The 22,334-nt window shown below is 44.2% G+C and overlaps 1 protein-coding gene across 1 annotated transcript in view; it reads right to left on the bottom strand.

Annotated features, from left to right (window-relative positions):
• DNAH1 (dynein axonemal heavy chain 1) overlaps positions 1-22,334 on the bottom strand; it is a 72,790-nt gene that overhangs the window by 42,523 nt on the left and 7,933 nt on the right. The window contains exons 5-24 of the mRNA XM_031611694.2: positions 21,514-21,661; positions 19,853-19,985; positions 19,138-19,308; positions 18,370-18,619; positions 16,982-17,139; positions 15,952-16,163; positions 14,616-14,914; positions 13,498-13,648; positions 12,771-12,964; positions 11,470-11,695; positions 10,936-11,055; positions 10,226-10,308; positions 9,029-9,170; positions 8,365-8,520; positions 7,113-7,311; positions 5,445-5,698; positions 4,369-4,581; positions 2,512-2,676; positions 1,736-1,857; positions 1,094-1,199 (exon numbers count right to left, since the gene is read on the bottom strand). Of these exons, the coding sequence (XP_031467554.2) occupies positions 1,094-1,199; positions 1,736-1,857; positions 2,512-2,676; positions 4,369-4,581; positions 5,445-5,698; positions 7,113-7,311; positions 8,365-8,520; positions 9,029-9,170; positions 10,226-10,308; positions 10,936-11,055; positions 11,470-11,695; positions 12,771-12,964; positions 13,498-13,648; positions 14,616-14,914; positions 15,952-16,163; positions 16,982-17,139; positions 18,370-18,619; positions 19,138-19,308; positions 19,853-19,985; positions 21,514-21,661 (3,502 nt within the window). The remainder of the gene's footprint in view (positions 1-1,093; positions 1,200-1,735; positions 1,858-2,511; positions 2,677-4,368; positions 4,582-5,444; positions 5,699-7,112; positions 7,312-8,364; positions 8,521-9,028; positions 9,171-10,225; positions 10,309-10,935; positions 11,056-11,469; positions 11,696-12,770; positions 12,965-13,497; positions 13,649-14,615; positions 14,915-15,951; positions 16,164-16,981; positions 17,140-18,369; positions 18,620-19,137; positions 19,309-19,852; positions 19,986-21,513; positions 21,662-22,334) is intronic.

Below are 22,334 nucleotides of genomic sequence, written 5' to 3'. Positions count from 1 at the left end.
AGGTCATTTTCCTTGAGGTCAGAGTGCCTGGTTTTAAAAGTAAAATTTTAACAGCTTCTCTGCTGCCCCAGCAAATCACTGACGGTCCCCTTATTTATTCCAAAGGCTTTGCATCAGGTTTCCAGTTCAATTTCCTTTCTATTTTCCCAAGCTAATGACTACGAGATTGGTTTCCATGTCTGAGTATTGCGGTGGTGTGAACTGCGTCTTGCCCTGGAGTCTGAAGTCAATTAGGAATAATAAAGAGGAAAACAGCAGGGTTAACCCCACCCAGCCCCTAAGTCAGGATGAAAGCAGAAACTCAGTTCAGTTTAGGCTTGTTTACTCCCTCCTGAGGCTGTTGGTAAGCAGGGGATACCACCCTCACCACGTGTCTGAGTTGAGAGCTGTGTCGGAGCTATTTAGCAATTAGGTACTGGACAAGGTGACCGAGTGAAAGATGCCACTTGTCTGCAGGTGGAAAGATCCAACACAAATCCAAACCCAAATCATTCTATTATTCTATTTCTCCTAGCCTCCATGGTGAGACAGACAGGTGTTTTCAGAAGGAATGTCCACTCTTCCTTAGTTGGTCATCTAAGAAATCTTCCAGTAAGCTGTCTTGTGCAGATGCCTGTCTTCCCCCGTTGTCTAAAAGGAAATCCTGTGTGTCCAGTCCACAGGCACACATCTGGCTCTGGAATGTCTAAAGTGAGATTGCTTGAATCCCTCTCCAGGGCAGCCAGTTAACTGTGGAGAACTGTTCTGCTTCCACAGAGCATGCTGGAGATGTATTTTTATGCTGGAGATGTGTTTTTATGCTTTGCAGACTGAGTGACTTAATTACCCCACCTCTTTTCTTAACGTTGTTCAGAAAAGGGCAGAACCAACAACTCTTTTATCCCTCATAGAAGAGAGAAGCTGAAAGAAGCAACTTGTTGTGTTCTCCTGGTGGCAGTTTGCATCTTGCAGTGCCTACACTTACAGGTTTACAGGAGATACTTTTCCATACAGCAGAATATGAAAACGCCCCCAGGTCTCAAAACGCCCCTAAGTTCCCATGCCATCAGCTCCCCAGAGGTGGGCCAAACCTTTAAGTGCTTGCTTTGCTTACCCGTGCAATGTTCTCAAAGCATTTCCGAAGGTGAGGCTGTACAGCAGTGGGGTCTTTTGTCTGGGACAGTATTTCCAGCAGCTCATCGTCCGAAAGGAAGTAAAACCTGAAAACAAAGATTGAGCTCTGAGAAGAGATTCTTTTTAACACAGCATCATGGATGGAGTCCTGGAAAGATGAGGAACAAGCCCCATTTTTGGCTGCTCATCAATCTCTTTGTATTTGTGTAGAAGTATCAGCCATGGTCTAGCCATCTACCTCTCTCTACTTCTTTGTTTATCGATTACACTCATGAAAAGCAGCTTTCAAAGAATAGTAGCATTCCTTCAGGAATAAGGAGAGTTACATGGAGGTTATTTTGCTTCTTGCCATCCCTTACAGACAAATCACAACTGAAAGGCACAGACACACACTATACTACCAGACCGCCCTTAACTTTGGTGCCTGCCTCTATTCTCCCCATCAGATGGCAGCATTGAAAGGCACAGCCTTTCTTGATGTTTGCACTCTTATGACAATATCATAAGCTTATATATTTTTTTTGCTGTGCTCTTTCTTGGCACAGTTAACTGGAACGAACCACTCATTTCATATGTTCTGAACCAGAAAGTGTGATCCAGCCCACTGGAAACCTGAGGTTACCTGGGAAAAGCACCTCTCTTGGTCTCCAGGTATTCACTCAGCCCCTTCTGCACAAGCTCCAGTAATTTGTTACATTTTTGCAGGTTTTCTAGCAGCGCTGGATCAGGGCACAAAGTCATCACCTATAAGCAGAGCAGGGACACGGGAAACATCAGTATTCTGAGCATGTGGGCATAAGGCACTGGAGATAATTGAGCTGCCCAGTGGATAGGATCAAAATGATTCATTCACAGGAGAGCTTTCACAAGGATCTGGAGAGGTGTGAGCTTTGTGGGCCAGGAGGGGAAACAGTACTTACGAATACGACAAATACATGTCTGGATTCCTTTAAATATACTAACATTTGTAATAAGGAAGACAAGTGGTGATGGAGTCCTGGGGAGTGGAAAATAGAGGAGTGTGGAGCACTTGGACTGGGAGACAGAAATCAATGACCCTAAACTACCTTACAGATTCAGCCTTGAGGAAGAATTGAAAGAGGTGTCCCGTGGTTAGAGTTCAAGCTGGTTACAAGAGTTGTTGGAGACTCTTTGTGCTAGGGAAGACACAGTGAGAGACAACAGACTGATGCAAGACATCACAGAGAATGACTCTGTGGACTTAGACAGCAGAAGGAAAGGCCATGGTGCAAGAGAAGAAATCTAGCAGACTGATCTGAGCAAGGTCTTACTGTTTATACAGCGCTGACGATGCCCAGACCATTGCAAAAGCAATAAGTCTTGTGTGATACAGCTCCAAGGAATTTGGGATAACTGTGCTTTTATCACGGCACTCACCTCAGGATTTTCATTAGCGTTCTTCATGATGATCCTCCATTCTGTATCCACCATCTGAAAGCGCTCGCTTTCCACTGGCAGCTGTCTTTTGATGTCTTCTGACCTAAAAATGGGCTCCAGGTAGAGCCAAGAGCACTGGCAGTTCGACCATTCCTCAAGGACATCCTAGTGGGAAGGACAGGACACCACTCCATGAGCCTGTTTGACCAAAGCAATCAAAACTGTGCAACAAAATGTGCTAATAAATGAATGAATAAAACACGAAAGGAGGTGATGCTGCACTTAAACCTACCACAGTCTAAATTGCAGAGCCAGGAACTGGAAGGTCCCTTCTCCTCAAAAACTAAAAATTAACAATAAAATGACATAAACACTCCTTTTGCTAACTGCTGTCAGCAGGCATCAGAACCAGCACTAATTAGTTTAATAGAGGTAGGATGGATCTATGTATGAGTTGATACTTGATCTCAAAGGGGCTTTGTGGTGCTAGGTCAAATTTTTGTGGCTCGTGTTTCTGTATTTCACAGAAGACACCACTTTTGTAAAATGAGCTGGGAATTCATTTTGTGAAAAGAGCTTTTTTGGGGAAAAAGAATGACAAATAAAACACCTCAGACTGTGCAGTTCTGTCACATCCTCTCCCCTGTCTCACATAAACTAGCTAAAGCCTTGCCTACAGAATAATCCACAAATAGATCTTCAAACAATCTTCTCCAAATTAAGAGAACGAATGAAAAGTCAATCACTTAAGTTAGACATCACAGAGTTACCCCCTGTTTGTCATGCATTTGCAGGAGCAAGAATTAGGTTGGAAGAACACCACCTTCTTCCATTTTCAGAAAGGGAAGACTGGAAGGTATGGGGAACCTGCCCAACCCCACAGAGCAGTGTGTCTGACTGCCTTTCTGCCTGCCAGAGGAAACCAGCCTTGGTTATAGGAAGCTGTCTTCTCCCATTCCCTGCACACATGCAGTCACTTGACCTAGCAAGAAGTGAAGCTTCCTCATAATGCAGACAGCTGTGTTTGCCATACCCCATCAGCTAACGCTGCTAAGCCACTTCGCAGGAGAGGATTCATGAGCCTTTACAGACAGCAATGAATGAAATCTAAAGAAGAAGTAGGAAAGGCAGGGTGAAAACAAAATGTCACAGTCAAAACTACGCAGTAAATAACTGCATTTCCCCACATCACCTTCTGCCTTAGGGCTTACAGTAGCATTTCTGTATCCTTGTGAGACAAGATCAGCTCTCTAGCAGCCTATGGCCCAAGCACACCCAGATGGTAAGCATCAATAAACAGGCAATTATGAATAACAAGTAACAGTGCTGCTGTAAATCAAACAAAGAGTTCTCCAGCAAGATAGCTGTACAGAAATTTTCCCCTGCAACAAAATGCTATTCTGCTGGTAGAGTCCTGCAGCATCCTGCACATTCAGGCTCAGGTCTGACATAGAAGGCAATGTTTGCCAGATCTTGTTCTGAACAGCAGTATTCTATGTGTTATCCTATGGTGATAAGTGAATGCTTTTGTGTGGACAGCACTCAGGCTTTAGTTTAACATGATTAGCACATGGCCTGCAAAGAAGCTGTAAGGTCCACTTAGTATAATGTTATTAGAGATGCCACCAAAAAGTGTTGTCAAAGGTAGTAAAAGGGCTGAAATTTCATCACTTCTGTTTGCAGAATAAGGCACTGAGTTTGTCCCCATTATTAGAATCAGAGAGATTTAACCAGACTTCTGCCTCCCAAGAAATTATCTTCCTGACAGTCGTGTAACCCCCCACAGTGCCCATGTTAAAGCATGGCAGCACATGCTAGATGCTGGCCTTCAGAAATATGCAGCTGAGAGACCAGTACCTGAGTCATCTTCAGCTTATTTTCCCATGTGTTCATTCTGTCCTCAAAAGGTTTCTTGAATGGTGAGAAGGACATGCTCTGAATCATGACAATATGATCATCGAGGAGCTGAGAAGCTTCATCAGTGTTTTTCAGAATAAAGGTACCCGTGTCTTTGTAAAGTGATACAGTAAATGAAACAGAGCTCCATTCACTCTCCATCTTGTTGAGCGCCTGGAACAGAGAGACAAGCAAATTAATTCCCAGATACAACCTCTGTGATGGTTATTGCATCTCCCACATCTCTCTTAATGCCTGTTGACAGATTTTTGCCCTTGGATTTCACTGAAAGCTGCAGCTGTGTATATAATGCATCCATTTGCCCATGGACTCAACACCTTGATACTGTCCTAAAAGGACATCTGGAGAGGAGAAGGCAGTTTCAGAATCCAGAGCATCACCGACACCACTTGGATGCACAGAGGATGCCAGCAGAGTTTCTGTTAATGATAATGGTTATGATGGCTTTGTGGAAGGGGCAGCTATCCACTGGGAACTCACCTGAGATGTCAGAGAACAAAAGCTGCCATACAGTAATGATTTTCAATTAATACCACCTTAGATCACATCAGAACTGATGAACTGAAACTGAAAGACTATCCAGCCTATAAATCTCCAGAGCCAGCAAATCCTCCTTGCACACATTCACCACACAGAAGGATTTGCGACCTCTATTTCTAGTCACAGCTAATCTTCCTGACATGATTTTTGGCAGGCAGAACGCTGTCAATCGAATTATTTTAACTCGAACAAGTTACCAACCCCACACTGAGGTGAAGGAACCAACCAGGGGATCAACATAACCATCAGGTAGTGCTGCAACCGTAGGTTCCTTGCAAGGCAAAACAACTTCCAGTGCATGAATTCAATCAGGTGGTCATTGCTCCCATCTCTAAGGGACTTCTGAGACGTGCTGCAGAACGTGCACAAAGCTCTGGAAGCACGTGAATGCCACCCAAGGCAATGAATGGCTGCTCAAGAGAAGCCCAACAGAAACATCCCGAAAAACAATCGGACACAAATCCCTCTCTCCTCACATTCTCAATAGCGTATTCCTTGCCAGCTATCTCAGCTACTTTGGTAATACTCTCAATATGGTCCTGCAGGTTCATATCCAAACAGCGACGAAGCGTCAGATCGGATTCTAGCTTGATATCCATGTTTGTATCTTCTGACAGCATCTCCCAGTGCCGCTTTTTCATACCAGGATTGTTCAGCCCTTGGATTAAGGGGACGTATAGTCTGAACTCTTCAATTTTGTCTCGGAACTCCATTGCCACACCCTGGCATGCTTTCAGGAACAGAATCAGAAAAAAAAAACCATCAGCGATAACAGCATGTGAGGAAGTTGCCTTAATTTCCTACAAGAAGTTACCTAAGGCCTGATGTTCTCATAGACACAGAACATGGGGAAAAGCAGCAGGAGAGAAAGCAGTGGAAAAAATGCAGGTTTGAAGGTTCTCTTTATGCTGCTGTTAAGCAAGGATACAAGCCTGCCCCCAGAAGCAGGCCTGCCCATTAGCCTCACAACTGCTAGAAGCAAGTCCATGCTAAGCAGGAGCGTGCCTCAGCCCAGAGCTCACAGTCAGATTCCCTGTTGAGGTCTGGCTACCAAACATGCCTCTTTTTGACCGCACCCTGCGTGGCAGTGCTGCACAGTCACAGCAAGGATGTGAGCATCCCCACAGTCCCTGCTAGTGGTACGCAAAGGCAAGGAGGCTCAAGGCCAAAGCATACATTATACCAGGTGGAAGGGAATATTGCCATGAATACGAGCAGGTATTCTTAGTATTTCTGTTTACCATAATGATTCATAGTTACGCATCCACTCATCACCTCCTCCACTGGGGCTGATTCATGGCATTGTTTAAGAGAGAGTTCAAGTTAAAAAGGATGAATCAAAAATTTCCCACTGCAAAATATATTTCAATCTAAGCCATCTGGTAGAGTTTAGAACTAGCTCCAAAGAATGACCAACGGATCTCGCAGCGTCAAGGAATGGGAAGTTAAGCTGAGACAGAACACTCAATTCCACTTTTACGAGGGGTGATGATAAAAAGATCTTCAACATGAATTGCAAGGGCTGGATGAGATCATTTATATTTCATATACATTTGGTTAGGAAGAAAAACAGTTACTGCATTCTACAGATTGTTTCCAGACTTTGCAATTTATTTTTTTCTTAAATAAGATCTTTAATGGCTTTCTATTAAATTATTTGGCCCATGGAGGAAATAAGACTGGCCAAAGAACAGCACCCAGCTTCAAGTCTCTTTCCTGCCTGACCTAAGTAAGGGTTTAAACTCACGGGCCTCTGGTCATTAGCCACCAGACTACATATTAATTCTTTATGTGTAATTAGATAATAATTTGTACAGAGCGAAACAAACTGCAACATAAGAGGATGGCTCTTATCTCAGTGCTGTCTTGGGAATTAGGTATAAAAGTAATTTGGGGGGTGGTTGTTTCTATGCCAAATTAGTACTTTAAGCAGCTAAACTAGCATCTAGATGTGAATCATACTCACAGAAAAAAAAAAAAAAAGATCAAAAAACAAGAGAAAAACCATACGAGCAGTTTCTCTGCTGGCTCTAATATACACCACACATTCATGTGACATCCTCATAAACCCTGTTCTGAGCATGCTGTGATGTTCTCCATATCAATACATGCACCACCATCCTTTCCCCAGACTGTATAGCTACCTGGTGAGTTTTTGAACTGCCTCACACACTTCTGCATTGTCTTAAAAGAGTTATTGACATTCTTTTCTAGCTCCTCAGCTTCAATTTCAATGAGAGGACCATCCATCCAGTTCTTACACCAGTACAGCCAGTCTGACACCGTACTCCAGAGATCACAATATGGCTGGAAGTCCTTCACCATCTTGGATAGCTTCTTGTACTTTAGAAAGAAAGAAAAAGCAAGCACGTCAAAAGGCTAGAAAGGGCACAGTTCTTTTTTGAACCTCAAGCAAGCAATGAGAAAACTGCTATTTTCAAGAGGATGCATCACACTGCCTTCTCGTGGGACCACTACATAGATTCCAACAAAGAGCAACCAGCAAAGTTGGGCATTACATGGTCAGGCTGCAGCACATCTGGGATAAAAAGCACTCTCTCCACTTTCCTTGCACATGCTCTGTTGTGAATGAAGAGGCTTTGATGGGCAGCCCATGTACGCTCAGAAGAAGCACACAGTGCACTTTGTATTGAACGTATTGGAATTTGGGTCCTTACAGTGAAATAATCACAGGCTGAGAAGTAGGAAAGCATCATGTAAGCTTCACTTCTGCTCTGCAGCCAGACTGGACTGGATGTGGCTGACAGTGACGCACTGACAGCTGAACAGCCACAGGCAAAAATGAGTGTTTGTAACTATATAAACTGTTTGTAACTATATAAACATGTCAGCATCTGAGCCCTGCCACCACTGCACACCACTATGCAACCACTGTCATTTACATCTACACAACTGCAGTAACTGCCTTACAGAAATCGATGCATATTATCTGCTGCATCAAGACCTACCTCTCCTTATCAACATCACTCAAGTCTGAGCACGTACACCCAAAATCTCTCATAGAAGGGGCAATATAATCCCTGGATGCATTCGAGGCCAGGCTGGATGTGGCTCTGGGCAGCCTGATCTGGTGGCTGGCAACCCTGCACATAGCAGGGGGGTTGGAAATAAACGATCAATGTGGTCCTTTTTAACTCAGGCCATTCTATGATATCAGTGTCATGAACATTCATGTGGGACCAGCTCTTCTTCAGCACGGATTGACAGAGCAGCACAGCTACACTACAGGACTAAGGAGTGTCTCCAGTCAGCATCAGAAAACCCAGAAGAGCATGAAGAATTTCTTCTGGAGCAACTGTGACTTATTACTTCCTCTACCTACCTACCCAGGAGGCTCAATACAGGTTAGGGTTCTGTAGGTATGGGAACACTTACATTAGTAACTTTCATCCCAAAGATTTTTTCCCGGTTGTTGTAGAGAATTGCCAAATTCTGAAGCTCCTTCAGCTGCTTCCCGACCAGTCTTGCTTCGTTAGCCAAAGTATGAGCTTGTCTGATGTCCACCTGGACAGAAAATTCACCTACAGTCAGCTGGAAGAGAAAAGGCAGGCATGAGGTGGGGCTGAGAACCTGAGTGCTGCTTCTGGAAATCTCAGCTTCCTGGTGCATCCGTTACATTCAAAGTTAAGATTTTTCCAAAACTCTGCCCCTGTTTCAGGGTCTTCCATGCAAGATGAGTTCCCTGACTTCTGTTATTTCCCCCTTGATGGCAGCACATCATGGAAGATGCTTTGTAGGGAATTGAGTACATAAGAAAGAAGAAGTGCATATGATGCCCAAGAATTAGAATACTGTATCTTACTTTTGCAGGAAATACTGATTTTTCACCAGGAAGAGTATTGTATTAAAAAAAAAAAAAGAAAAAAAAAAATTCCTAATTGAAAGCCCAACTCCAACAAAAAGCAGAGGTTTCTTTCGGATAATTTTATGCCCAATAACACATTGACTTAAAATCACTTAAATCTCATCTGAAGTTTTCCATGGGTAACCACAAGATGGTTGAAGCCCCCCCCATGTCCTATTGTCAGGAGCTTAATACCTTCATGTCCTCCAGTTTCTCTTCAAATATGTTGTGATCCATTACTTGGACTTCACGGAATCTGTCTTCATCCTGCACGTGCTGGAGCTGAATAGCCTCAGTCTGCATAGCTATTTTCAGAGGCCAGTAACTTGCAGCCCACCTGCACTCACATGATGTCATGAGAGAAAGAGAGAGGCTTTTTGAGCATATGTTTGAAATGCTGAAAAGAACAGAATGAGAAAGCGAACTCCAACCAAACAGGGAAGCTTTACAAAACAGAAATTCATGTGGTTTCGACAAATAAATCTCTCCCAGTTTCTTGTTTCTATGCAGCTCTTGTGACTAGGCTATTGAATTTGAGAACTCCCGAGAGAGGTGGAGGGCCTTTCAAGAGGTACAAATCTAGTAATCTTGCTGAAAAGCCAGGAGATAGCAAAACAACAGTAGGCATCCAGAGGGAATGTCTTTCTTTGACTGCGTTCACAAAGAACTGAAAAAAAATGGGCTGAGAGTTTTGGATTTGAGTTTTTCAAGGCTACTGATAAAACCAGTTTCCTGTTAAGCAGGGAAGCGAGTGGCCAGGATAACCCAGATAAAGTGATGCCCTGGCATTTGCAGAGCGCTCCAGGGAGCATCATGCAGATATATAGGAGAGGCTGTCCAATGTAGCTGCTTATTCTAAGGCATGTTTCTTGGTTCTTACTTAGCCATTACTCATTATAACTTCGTTTGGACTTGTGAGCTTGTACAATGCCAGCTCTGCAGCATTATACTCAAGGCCATCGACCTGCCAAGCACCTGGGAATGCAGCCATCACCTACTAGTTCTGCACGTGCCAAGTTTGGCCAGTAGGCCCAACACATCTGTGCTAAGCTATCCTAGAGCTGAGCTGCTTTTCTGTGGAGTTTTTGTTTGTGGGTTGTTAGTTTTTTCCCCTGCACTGTGCAAAGGTCTCCGAAAAAACCAAGATAGAAGAGCTTTAATATGTTAAAACAGGTTAATAGCTAGCAGTTTGCCTTGGCCCAGGCCTGAAGGCAGCACGAATCCATGCTTCTCTGTAAGCTCCATTTCAAGAATTCAGTGCTCATACAGCTGAGTGGCACTTAAAGGTTCTGCTGGAGCTTTTGATAGACACATAGACCCTGAAGCACTGAGAGCAGTAATTGCTGCAAAGTGTCCCCCTTTGACAGTGGGAGGAATGACACTTGTGCTCACTTGTCATCGAAATCTTCCTCGGTGAGATTGTAAAGGAATTCCTCCATGACTTTGTAATCTTCCATGACTTCACAAATCAGTTCCTGCACATGGTGAGAGAAACAGAACAGAAAAGACACCTTTAGAACACACTAATCCCAACTCTCTGGTGCATACCTCATTTTCATGAGGTGCCTTTGAAGGGCCTTAGTCACACAGGCTTAATAGGATGTAAGGCTGCTTCTCTGTTGTGTGAACAGTGGAAATGAATTTCCAAGCTCTTGTTCCACTAATCATCTCTCTGTTCTACACGAATGAAACGTGCTGGTCAGAAATGGAGTGCTTTGGGTTATCCTCCAGGTTGTTCCTCTGGCCTGGACAAGTCAGTTTACAGCTCGCTGCATTTGTTTATCGTGCACAACTGGGAGGAGACCTACTCAGCAAATTGCTTGGGGGTAACTCAGCACTAAAGTGTTCTATTAGAAGAAATTAGTTTAGCACTGTAAGCATTTGGTAGCAGAAATACTTTCTTGAAAACAGCATTAATTTTCAGTGTTTTTTAGTGTTGCACATATTTAAAAATACAATTCTGATAGCTAGGAATCACATGGCCTTGCATACATAGACATATAGGTTTAAAACAATGGATTTTTGCTTCTGAGACACCAAACATTGTGCTAACAAGTTTTCTCCCCGCTGCCCTTGGTGCCCATGGGAAGAGCACGTCCTACCTCCTGTACGGCCAGCTGCTCAGGGACTGCCTTCATCCACTCCCGCAGCTCAGTCAGCTCCTCAATGTTGTTTGGTGCCTCGTGTATCCTCGAGCTGACAGCTCTGTAGGCATCACAGATCTGCAGGAGGACAAAGCAAAAAGACCATCCTTACAGGTGTGCAGCTTCAGCACGGGGCCAGCAAGCCTCATCTCATTGAGAACTGGAAGCAATAGTTGTCTGTATTTCAGTTATCTTTAGAGCAATTAGAAGGATATTCCAGTCTACTATTAGGTAGAGCTTCTGGTAGGGGACTTGCATCTCAAAATATTTTTGTCAGGCACATAAATTATCATTTGCTTGAGTCTGTGCACCTCTTCCTGTTCTCTTTTTTTTTTTTTTTTAATAACAAATAACTCCAATGTAATCTTTCAAATGTTCTCCTTAATACGGGCTCAGTTGCTGCCTTTTGGCCATCTCACAAACACAGCAAGTTCAAAAGCAGAGAGACAAGACAAGACACTGACAGGCAATGTATTAAACCAGGTGACTTACATTCTTCACCTTTGCATGGAGGTTTTCAGCCAATAAATCCAACATGGAAGTGGTGAGTGCACTGTATTTTTTGGACAAGTTTTGCTTAACACTTTCTACTCTGACACTGAAGGGACCAATGATGACAGAATTAGGTAGAGAGTTGTCCAGGTTTTCCTTTTCAGACAAGTACGTGTTCACTATAGTTGTCACCTCCTGGGCAGATGGACATTGCTCTTGGTAATCTCTGCAAGTAAAAGCACCAACAGAAATCATCACATAGCCCTTAATCTGAATGCCCCTGCTGTTCAAAAGATGTCCAGACATGCCCACCCAAAAGCTCAAGACATGAAGTTAGTAATGTCACAGCTATTAGAACAGCTCCTATTTGAATGCATACAACTTCTGTAGCCACAGACTGAGAGGCCACCAATGCCTTTTAGACCTTGCAACAGAAGGTATGTCTACACAGGGAGTGAGGAGTGTATTTATATCACAGTAAAGTACAAGAAGACACTGAATTGGTGTGCAGCAGGGGGACGTTACAGAGGAGGAAGGCACAGATACAAACCTACAGTGGGTTTTAGAGCAAAACACGTGTGTCAAGAGAGGAATATGAGCAAAAAAATAATTTATCTGCAGGAAAGGAGTGGAAGAATGCTGGAAGAGGTGTGAAGGCAAGAGGAGAGGTAGAGCCAAAATTAAAGTACAGGTATAAACAGAGCAAGATTAGAAAACAGTGTGTTCTGGGAAGGCAAAGTCACAGCATTTGTAAGTTACTGAATTTGGAATAACAAAAGAAAATAAAACTTCAGCCCCACTGTTTGCACTGACTGGAGAAAAGATACCAGAAAAAGACCATTAAAGTAACTGGAGGCTAAGGGACAGCATAGGTGTGAAGAGGAGCTCTAGCAGTGAAAACAATGAGGCTGAAACAGAAGAAAACATTACTTCCTACAGAATGTTATCAGCCTGAACAGACACTGTTTGAAGGAGGTCAGAGTCAAGCATGCTAATTGGATTTTCAAACAGAATGAGTCATTTTTAGGGCCATTAATATTTCCAATTACACTTACAAACATGTCAGGAATGTGACTGCTCTCAGAAGCACAAAGAAATTCTCATTGCCATCACCAATTTCCTCTAAAATCATGGACCGCTGCCTGTGGCTGAAGGCTGCTTCTGATGGTATGAGCATCTGAGACACTTCATACAGACTAATGGGCTCAAAACAGGTCCTGCACTCTCACATGCATCCACACAACAGCTTCAGAATAGGTTTGCTGTTTGTTTCAGAGGTACAGCTGCAGTACACCACTTACTTTAGGAAATACTGGACGTCATTGTTATTGAGCTCCAAGAACTTCTCATATTTCTTAGCATAGGCTTGGAGAGGGATCAGTGCCTTCTGAATGGCAGACTGCAGAACCACACGCATTTCTTCCACTTCTGGTTCACGAAGGTCCACTGAGTCCAGAAAGGGTGTGCCTGTGACAGGTATGTTCTCCAACACGTACTGGAAGAGGAGGGATAGAGCTCTTTCGGGACCAGCACAGCTGCCCATGGCCCCCAAAGAAGAGGTGGCATCTTTGGGATGTCATCCTTCTACAATGCCTCAGAAATTGTTCTATCAGCGTTCTGGTACTCCCCAGAGAGGAGGATCTAGGGAGCTTTTATAATAACTGGGAGAAGGATACATATGCAGAAGAGATCTGCACCACGTTGCTGGCACTGGAATAGGTGCCAATTCCTTTATGAACCTATTTTTGCTGGCTGCCATGAACTCAAGGCAACCAGGCTACTTAGGACATGTCTCCATTGAACCTGCTACTTCAAAAACAGAAGTCATGCAGAATAAAGAGACGCACAGCATGAAGAAATCCTGTTAGACCAGAACTGCACAAGCACAGTGATGTGCCCAAACTAATTAAACTGGATTGCCCACTACCCACTTCTGCAGCTCTCTCCCTCAGTACAGGCTTGAGGGTGTCTATATCTAGCTGCAATACAGCTTGCACAGCTGCATCACTGTGGATGCAGAATAGTTACCTTCTCCAGCTGTGGGATAGCGTGAGTCACCAGGATTCCCTTGTCCAACAGAGAAAGGAGGGATTCCTTAAAACTCTCAGCAGGGGGGCTGAAGTGAACACCACTGTCATCGAGCACGAGGTCAATAGCAAAGATTGGATTCCTTCGAGGCCTGCAGTGGAAGGACATGAGGAAGAGCACGGATGTGTTTTTGAGACAACAGTACACAATTGATGCTAATGCTAAAACACCAAGAGATGAAAGCAGAGAAGAGGAGGACACCCCTATGCAGATCAAAATAAGAAAAACTGGTGTTACCAGTAAAGGCATTGAGACCTCTCATCTGAGCAGGGAGAAGAAAGTGGCAATCATGATGCTAATTAGGATGCTAAGACCCCCCCAAAAGTCATAACCCGATAGAGCTGCTTTACAGAAGACCTGCAAACACTTTTCAAACCAGGCATTCAGCCTCTCCAATATACTCTCAAAATGCACTTCCCAGAGATGATACTGAGTACTTCCTGATCTCACGTGTCACCAGCACAGATCAGGATCAGCTGAAAGACTTTTCCACTGGTTTCAAAGTCTCTGGTAAAAGCCCCATGTGAGTGGCTTCAATTTCCTAAACGTTCTATTTCTAAACCTCTCCTTTGAAAATGACAAAATTAAAAAAAAAAAAATTAAATACTCAAAGGAAAAAAAAATGTGGGCACCTTGACTGAACTCGGTATTCTTTAGAACAGATCTTAATCCTGAGTTTTAACACAGCATCCATAATGCCTCCTGGTTCTTCTTCCTGGCCTCCAATAAGTAGTTAGCAGTAACTACTCGCTCCTTTGAGGATGTTGGACATGCTTAGTCTTTGGAACATTATGCTAAGGTAACAGACCTTGTTCTGCTGTGCTGCCTCATATCACTAAATCAAGTACACTTGAAATCTGTACTAGCAGAACAGCCAGCTTCGTGTCAGACTCCCAGACCCACAGGAGTATGTCAGGTAGGGGAGCAGGGAGAACACCCCAGCCTAAACCCCTCCTGCAGTGCACAGCTTGCTTGCAAAGACAGCACTTAGAAAGTGAAGTGCCATTGTCTTTTTTGCTCTTTCCATCCTTTGACCTTCTTTTCTCTCCCTTCCTTACCTGTAGGGACTACTGATGAGGTCATCTCCCCATTCCATATCTTCTGAGCAATTCAAGATACCGTGGCAAGCATCCAGCAAAAGCTGGATGAATCTGATCAGTGAGTTCTGCACCAGATAGCGCACCGAGTCCTGCAGGATGAATCTGACACGCTTCATCAGCTTATGTAGTTTGGACATCTGGTAGACATCCCAGCTGCTCTGCTCCAGGTTGTACCAGCCTTTGCCTGCATCTCTCAGGCCGATCTTTATTGCAGTCTTTAGAGTATTGATCCAAGTATCCTCGAGGAAAGCCTGCACCTAGGGAGAGAAACAAAGTAAGCTGTGTCATCTTCCAAGGGTGATGAAAAAGCAGAATGGTCAGGATAGCTGAGCCTGCTGGATCTCCTTCTGTGCAAAGTAACTGAGCAGTACTGTTTTAGCCCTCGTGGCTAAACAGTAGCTCTCCATGCACACACATGTGGCATCTGCCTTACCATACACCTTCACTGACAAAAGACCTACAAAAAGAAAGCCCGATATTAAAAAGCAAGAGAGCTCTGTTCTTTCTTTTCATACGGTCTTCCCCTTTTGTTCTCTTTTCTATCGAACAGTATCCCTGGAGCTGTCTGTCTCAGGGTCTCTCATAAAAAGTTGTGTAGACAGTATGATGAGCAAGTAAAGGACACACTGTTGTCTTCTCTTGACAAGTGAGGAGAAAGAGGGAAGTAGCCAAGGGCAGCAGCAGCCTGCAGTGTTTTCTTTTATTAAAATACCACCAAGTGTCACTTCTGCTCCACAGGCAGCTGCTGCTCGTATGCAATAACACAACCTCAGTCACTCAGCGGATGACAGCACTGCCAAGCTGAAGCAGCATGGAACTGGGGAGGACCCATACCTTCTTTCTGCCCCTATTTACTGCAGAACCATCAGTAAGCTGTGTACTGTGCATGGCCATATTCCAGTGTGCAAAGTGCTGTCCTCATTTAGAGAGCGTGAAAATCTTCTGGTGAGAGTTATTACAGAGCTGCAATTTTTTTTTTTTTTTTTTTGTCCTAGTCTATTGGCATTGCAAGCAGAGTAATCTAATTAAGTACATAAAGAACACAGAGTGTAGGAAAGCATTACCCCCGTGAGCGCTTCAGGAGAAATCAGAGCTCTTATGCTTTGCAGCTGAAGGGACAGGGAAATAAAAACAAATGGGAAACCTGTAATTGCCAATCAGGACTGCAATCTGCATGAGAAAAGGAAGAGGAAAAAGGGGTTCTGCAGCCCTATGTGGCCACTTGTCTGACGCATGACCAAACTCATGGACAGCACTGGCTGATGCTGACTAGGGGGCCTATGGCTCCTCTCACCTGAGTGAAGGTCTGGGTCTGAATCTCTTCAAATTCCTCCAAGCTGACATGCTTGGCTAAGCTTGTGTTAAACAGAGACATGGAAGCTGCCTTGTTGCACTCATCTTGCACCTGCGTAAGGACAAGGATGACTTCTGGCTTCGTCAGGAGTGAGACAAAATTGAAGGCTGCTCGTTGCTTGCCAAAAGGATAGTCTGGGATGCAGATGAGCCCTGGCAACAAACAATAGAACACATTACTGCCTGCAAGGGCATCTCAGTTTCTGTTATGGAGGAAGAGTACAGCCCTGTTTTAGGGCACAGTTTGTGAGAGGGACTCTCCCCAGGTGTACTTATCACGTATGCAGTTTCAGTAGATGGCTGGATGAAAGAGTGGCTCTTCTGCAGCAGTGACTTTCTTAACACTTCCATAATGGGCTGAGAGGAACTCTTGGCCTTTGATGTTCCCAAAACTTTGGCTCATGACATTTCCTTGATTAAGAACACAGGACTGGCAAAATCTTCTCATTGAAGCTTTAAGACACAGCTGAGTCATCTGTGAGAGGCTACTCATGAGCCATGCCAAGATGTTCCGATTTTTGGAAGATTTTAGTGCACAAGATATCCCCTTTTATGTAGTCACGTCACACAAGTATGAGAGCCTAAAAGAGCCTGAGTTCTTCCATGTCTGAGGTATGCCACAGCTGAGCACAGCAAACAGAAGGAATTCAGTCCTAGCTTAGCAGCTTACTGCAGAGTGAAAGGCACGTAATTATACCACCATGCATTTGGTGCCATTGAGTGAGGGTGCAGATTTACTGCAGCTTAGATGATGGATAATAATGTGTTATAGGAAGGTAACATGAACATATAAGTACACCCTAAAAAAGAGGGGGCATACTCAAAAGACTGGTAACATTTCCTCCTGCTGTCCCTAACGAGCACTAATCAGCACTGTGAACCTGAGAGTTTCTGCAACAAAGCACAAATCCTATCATAAGCAGAGATTCTACAAGCATGCCACATTCAAACTGCTCCACCGTTCCCCATACCTTTCTCTGGTACTGTCCTCTCCTCTTTGTCTGGCAGGGTGACATAAGGAAATATCTGAGGTTTGGAAGTGACTGCTCTGTCAAAGATCATCCTGTTCATAGCACGCTCATAGTCTAATTTCACTTCTTTCTCCAGACAGCCCATGCAGCCTGATGCTCTGTTACAAGACATGGAAACAATGGTAACCCACAGGGTCAGAACAGAAGCCTGACTGTAGCTCTACTGCAAAACCCACCCTTCACTCCCTCCCTCCCATATTTGCTAACCCACAAGCTCGCTTACAACACACTAAGACAGCTGGAACAGCCAGCAAAGCTTTCAATCAGACATTTAAGCGAGGACCTGAGCCTCGGACTGAAACCTTTTAAGGTGTCTCTTCAGATCAAAGCAAAATCTCGACTGAGGGCATGCAGACTGAGCAGCATTACAGAGAGTGTAAATAACCAAGAATTGAAGAAGCTTGCTCGAAATTCTGGAAGAGCTGGGCGATCTGGTGCATCCTCCCAGCTGCCTCCTGCTGAGCATCTCTTGACACGTTCTAGTTTCCTCAGCTAGAACATGCTTGAAAGTGCTGAAGCCCTGCTTTGCTTGACGTAGGAAATCATCATCTTCCACCTCAGGCAGGCATGGTACTTTTCTTTCTGCCTATATTTCTGCATACAGAGACTAATTACTCACCTGCTCTTCCACCAAGGTTCGCAGAGCATGAAGCCCCTTACACCCTCCTGTCTCTGAGCAGGGCAGTAAGTCATGGCTGATTCTCAGCAACACCACTAATGGCTCATGATTCATCAACCCAGGGACTCTTAAAACGCCTCCCTGATATGAACTGCATCTCAGAGAGACGCTTGATTATATTCAGGTGGAGATCTTCTGTTCTATTTGCTTCACTCTGTGCAGATCTTTTGATTTGTTTATTAGAGCAGTTAACAGGTAGAAGCATCACCAGCAGACAACAGCCATTTCTCTGGAGACAGATGGAGGTCTGCAGATTAATTGAGAAATGACTAATCTGTGCCATCAGAAGCTGAGGGAGACAACAAGTTCAACCAGGGCATTTCTGTCCTACTTTCTGCTGCTGTAGGTCACTTAACTGCAGCTGTAAGCATGGCTCAGTGGATCTGTATGCAAAGTGCATCTCCCTCACCTGGGAACACTAACAGATGACCCATCCTGCACAGATACCACTGGGGCTCCCATCCTACTTACTTCTGGTGTCTCTCTGGGTAAAAGAGTGGTTTGCACATGCTGGAAACCAGGTGAAACCCATGGGCTGAGCTGGATGCTCTAGATCTGCCTCAAGTGCCACTCGTTCCATCAATCTATGAAGTCCTACAATGTTAATTGGTTAAAGGCTGAGACCCAAGATAGGTACTTGATATTTTACCTGTTCTTCTTCAGTTTGGGTGTCTGCAGAGCCCACAGCTTCATTTTCTCCAGGCTTGCCTCACTGATGCTATTTAGTCCATCTGTAGGCATGCAGTCCACATACAGGTGATACAATAGCAGCATCTGTGTCTTTTTACGCAAGATGTTGGCAGAAACTATTCTCTGTGCAAATAGCTGAGGATCTTCAGCCAGAAACATCAGGTAAACTCGTGGCACCCAGTACTGACATGGCAGCAGCGGGGCTCTTTCTGAAAAATGAAAATAAAGTTTACAAAATCCTACAGGGAACACAAAACTCAGAATGGTTTGCAGTGCTGACAGCAGCTATTTGATGGACAACGTAATTGGATCAGCTTAATGGAGATCAAAGCGAAGGACCAAGTCTGAGGACAGCAGGAAGCAAGGAGCATGAAATTAGCAGCATCTTCAAGTTTTTCAAAAGGTGAAATGTTTGATCTTAATCTGTCCGTGACCCCCCTCAAAATGGTGCTGGCTCAAAGACCAACGTTTCACTTGTTATGAAGGCAGAGAAGATGGGAGAGAGGAAAAGGTAGAACTTCCAAAGGGAAGCCCTCAAATAGGTTGTGAAAATGAGGCATGAAGGTCTCTCTCGTGAAGGTTTTTCAGGACAGGCTAAACAGATATGTGTCAAGAATAATATTGAGAGGATTAAATGACTTCTTGACATCACTCCCATCTCTGCCTAGGAGTAGTGTGAGTAATGTACTGGCTTTCAGTATATGTGCCAGTTCCCCCAAACCCTTACTTGCAAGGCCTTCTGGAGTTACTCCTCCATTAAGGATGGGTCTCCCTTCTTCATCACGCACCAGCCCATTTTGATCTAACTTATGCACCAAATAGAGCTTCGTCTCCTTATCATAATCCAGAACACCAACATCAATCCATTTGTAGGTTAACTTCTGGCTTTTGGGGTCCTCTGAGAAGAGAATCAAGGATTAAAACAGGGTTAGTTTTTCTAACTTTCCTAATAGTTTTTTTTTTTTAGCCCTTTTCCTGATGGCTATAGCAAATAGACTTTCCTGATCAGAATGGTAAGGCTACAGTGAAATCAATTTATTAGCTTGAATCTCTGTCAATCTCAGATCAATACTGCTGTGATAACTAAATAACAAACTGGAGTTTCACCACATAGCATTTTAAATTATTTGCACACCCCAGAGCACTCGATTTTCCTCCTCTAAGGAGTGATCAGGTGTGATGCTCCCCAGGGCAGCTGTACACATACACACAGCAAGCAGAAGTCAGACACTTAAAATACAGAAACAGTCAGACTAGGACAGGACTGACAGCCATCAAGACCCTTGATCTCTGGCTCTGACTGTTTGAACCTGATCAGTACAAGCTATTGCTTTTCTGCTATTCAGAGCTGCATTCATCAGAAACTACACACTCCCTTCTGCTGAATGGGCCCACAATTATCAGCAATGCACCATTTGAGCAGTAACTCGTGCAGGCTTTACCGTGTCCCAGTACATCATCTGTAGGTAGAAGTGCTTTCCCAGGCACTGGCTTTCTGTCATGAGATCCTGGCTCCAGTCCTAGAGAGATCCACTCTTCTGGAGTTCGACAGTCATATTCTTCATTGTCAAAGATCTAAAAAGCCACAGAGTGACTGAAATAAAGTCTAGCTTCGCGGTACAAAAATTTAATGAAAGAAAAATTAGCGTGCAGAACAGAACATCTCGAGCTGGAAGGGACCCACAAGGACCAGCAAATCCAACTCCTGGCTCCACAGAGGACCACCCTAAATTCAAAACCTATGTATGAAAGTGTTGTCTCGAACTCAGGCAAGTTGGGACCATGACCACTCTTGCCCTGAGGATCCTCTTACGAGTGCCCTATCACCCGAACAGTGAAGAATCTTCTTATAACATCCCATCTACACTTTCCCTGATGCAGCTTCATCTTGCTTCTTCAGGTTGATCACTGGTCACTAGAGAGCAGAGATCAGTGCCCGATCCTCTCACGAGGAAGCTGTAGAAGTTTGTAGTTCCTAAACAGGCCGCTAAAAGTGAAAGCAATTAAGGTGCAAAAGCTGTGCTGATATTCGATCAACAGCCTTCTCCCAAACAGCAATATCTTCACCTCTAGTTCTCCCCAAGGGAGAGATCAGCACGTGGAGCAGTTCTGCACACAGATTCTGCTGACTACTGCATTCAGAAACACACAACACCACCTTTTCTCTGGACGACACAAATGACTCTGGGGAACATCCTCAAGGAGTATTAGTTCTAACAGAAACTGTGGGCACCCTGCAAAGGATGCTCACCATCATGGGGATATCCCTCAGGGCCCAATGTTCTAAAGAATGGGTGTCCAACCTTTTAGCTTTCATGGGCCATACTGGGTGTAGTCTTGGGCTACATATACATATGTAATGCCTCCTATTTATTTCCACGGAAATGACAGCAAATACCAAGAGCACACTAACACTATTTGAAAGAGCAAATTCTCAGCTACAAAGCAGTATTTTTCAACAGTGCCACCATTAACTGCATTTTTTCCAACAATGAACAAGAGCCTGTACACTGTATTTGTAAAAATCTGTACCAGCAAGGGTCACTTCTGCACAAACTATTGCCTCACTGTGCTCACATCTCCTGTTTGGTTTCCATAAACCTTCAGCAAGTGTCAATGAATGCCAATGGGTGCCATTTTTTTTCCACGTGGAGGAATTCAATGACACACCTTTTCTTCACATGCACTTCCATGACAGAAGCCATTCTGGCAGACTGCCCCCCTGCTACCATCTGTCAGAACAACAACACATCCTGGAATAGAGGTGGGAAGATTTAATCTCTACTTCCATCCCACCAACATCTGCCTATGACATCACGGGCCAACAGAATAAAACAGGAGGCGTTACTTTTGAAGCAGCCTTCATCAAATAGGTTACATAGTTAACACATATAAAAATAAAAAAACTTATGTTGTTATTTATTTGCAGGGTAGGGGGTGGCCACAGTGCCAGCTGTGCTGTGCTGCACGCAGCCTGCAGTTCGGCCGTGCCTGCTGTAAAGCACTGTAATGTTGTTTTTGTCAAATCAGTGACAGCTCAGCATCCTGTGATTCTCCCGTGGCGTAAGCAACGAGATCACAAGTGCCAAATCTGCTCTCCTACCTTCAGTGGGAGGTGGATGGGATATTTCTTCTCCTCGATAGCTGGCACGCTGTCAGGATCACAGTGCCTTGGTATCAGCTGATCGGAGTCTATTCCTTCGCTGGCTAAGAGCTGAGTGATATCCAAGGTGAGATACAGCCTTCTCCTCCTGTTGGGAAGTGGATAGGAGAAATGACCATTTAAACATACCCAGAAGGGCTTCCAAACCCTGCACACCCTCACAGCAGGATGTTGCGGGGTTCCCAGATGGCAAGGGAGATCATCAGAGCTTTAAAACCCAACACAATGAAAGCAGGGCTGCAGGAGCCTCCATTGCCAGCCCACTCCTATGGCTAAGTTACCTGAATTAGCTGTGGGCACTGAGTTAAAGTGACGTGGTTTCAATCCAAAGCAGCTGCTGTCTGGACCAACCCCACAGTGACAGAACACTCTCAGGGACATAGAGGACTATGCTAATGTTCTACCTTATGGATCCTATCAGGGTTGATCTAAAATATTTTTCCAGCAGCTTGCTTGCTTCTCCAAAGAGACTTATAAGGTTGTTTTTTTTTTTTTTCTCTTTTTTCTTTTATTTTTATTAAATGCAAATCACTTCAGAGACCCATTTCAACAACTCCCACAACGTGCAGCAGGAAACCTGCAAGGAGCACTGGGGCCAGGAAGAAGCAGGAACTTCTCGTGCAGCTTTTCTACTGCAAAGTTGCTTGTGAGTAACTCTAAGTTAGCAAGTGCTACGTGAGAGCTCAGAAGTGATACAAATCCTATAGCAGTGGTGTCTGAACTTTTAGATTTTGCACCCCATCAGTCAAAATTTTTTGAAC

Source organism: Phasianus colchicus, chromosome 11, assembly GCF_987193195.1.
Source record: "Phasianus colchicus chromosome 11, bPhaCol1.hap1.1, whole genome shotgun sequence".
In the NCBI taxonomy this organism is placed as follows: Eukaryota; Metazoa; Chordata; class Aves; order Galliformes; family Phasianidae; genus Phasianus; species Phasianus colchicus.
This window is presented reverse-complemented; position numbering and strand designations above follow the sequence as displayed.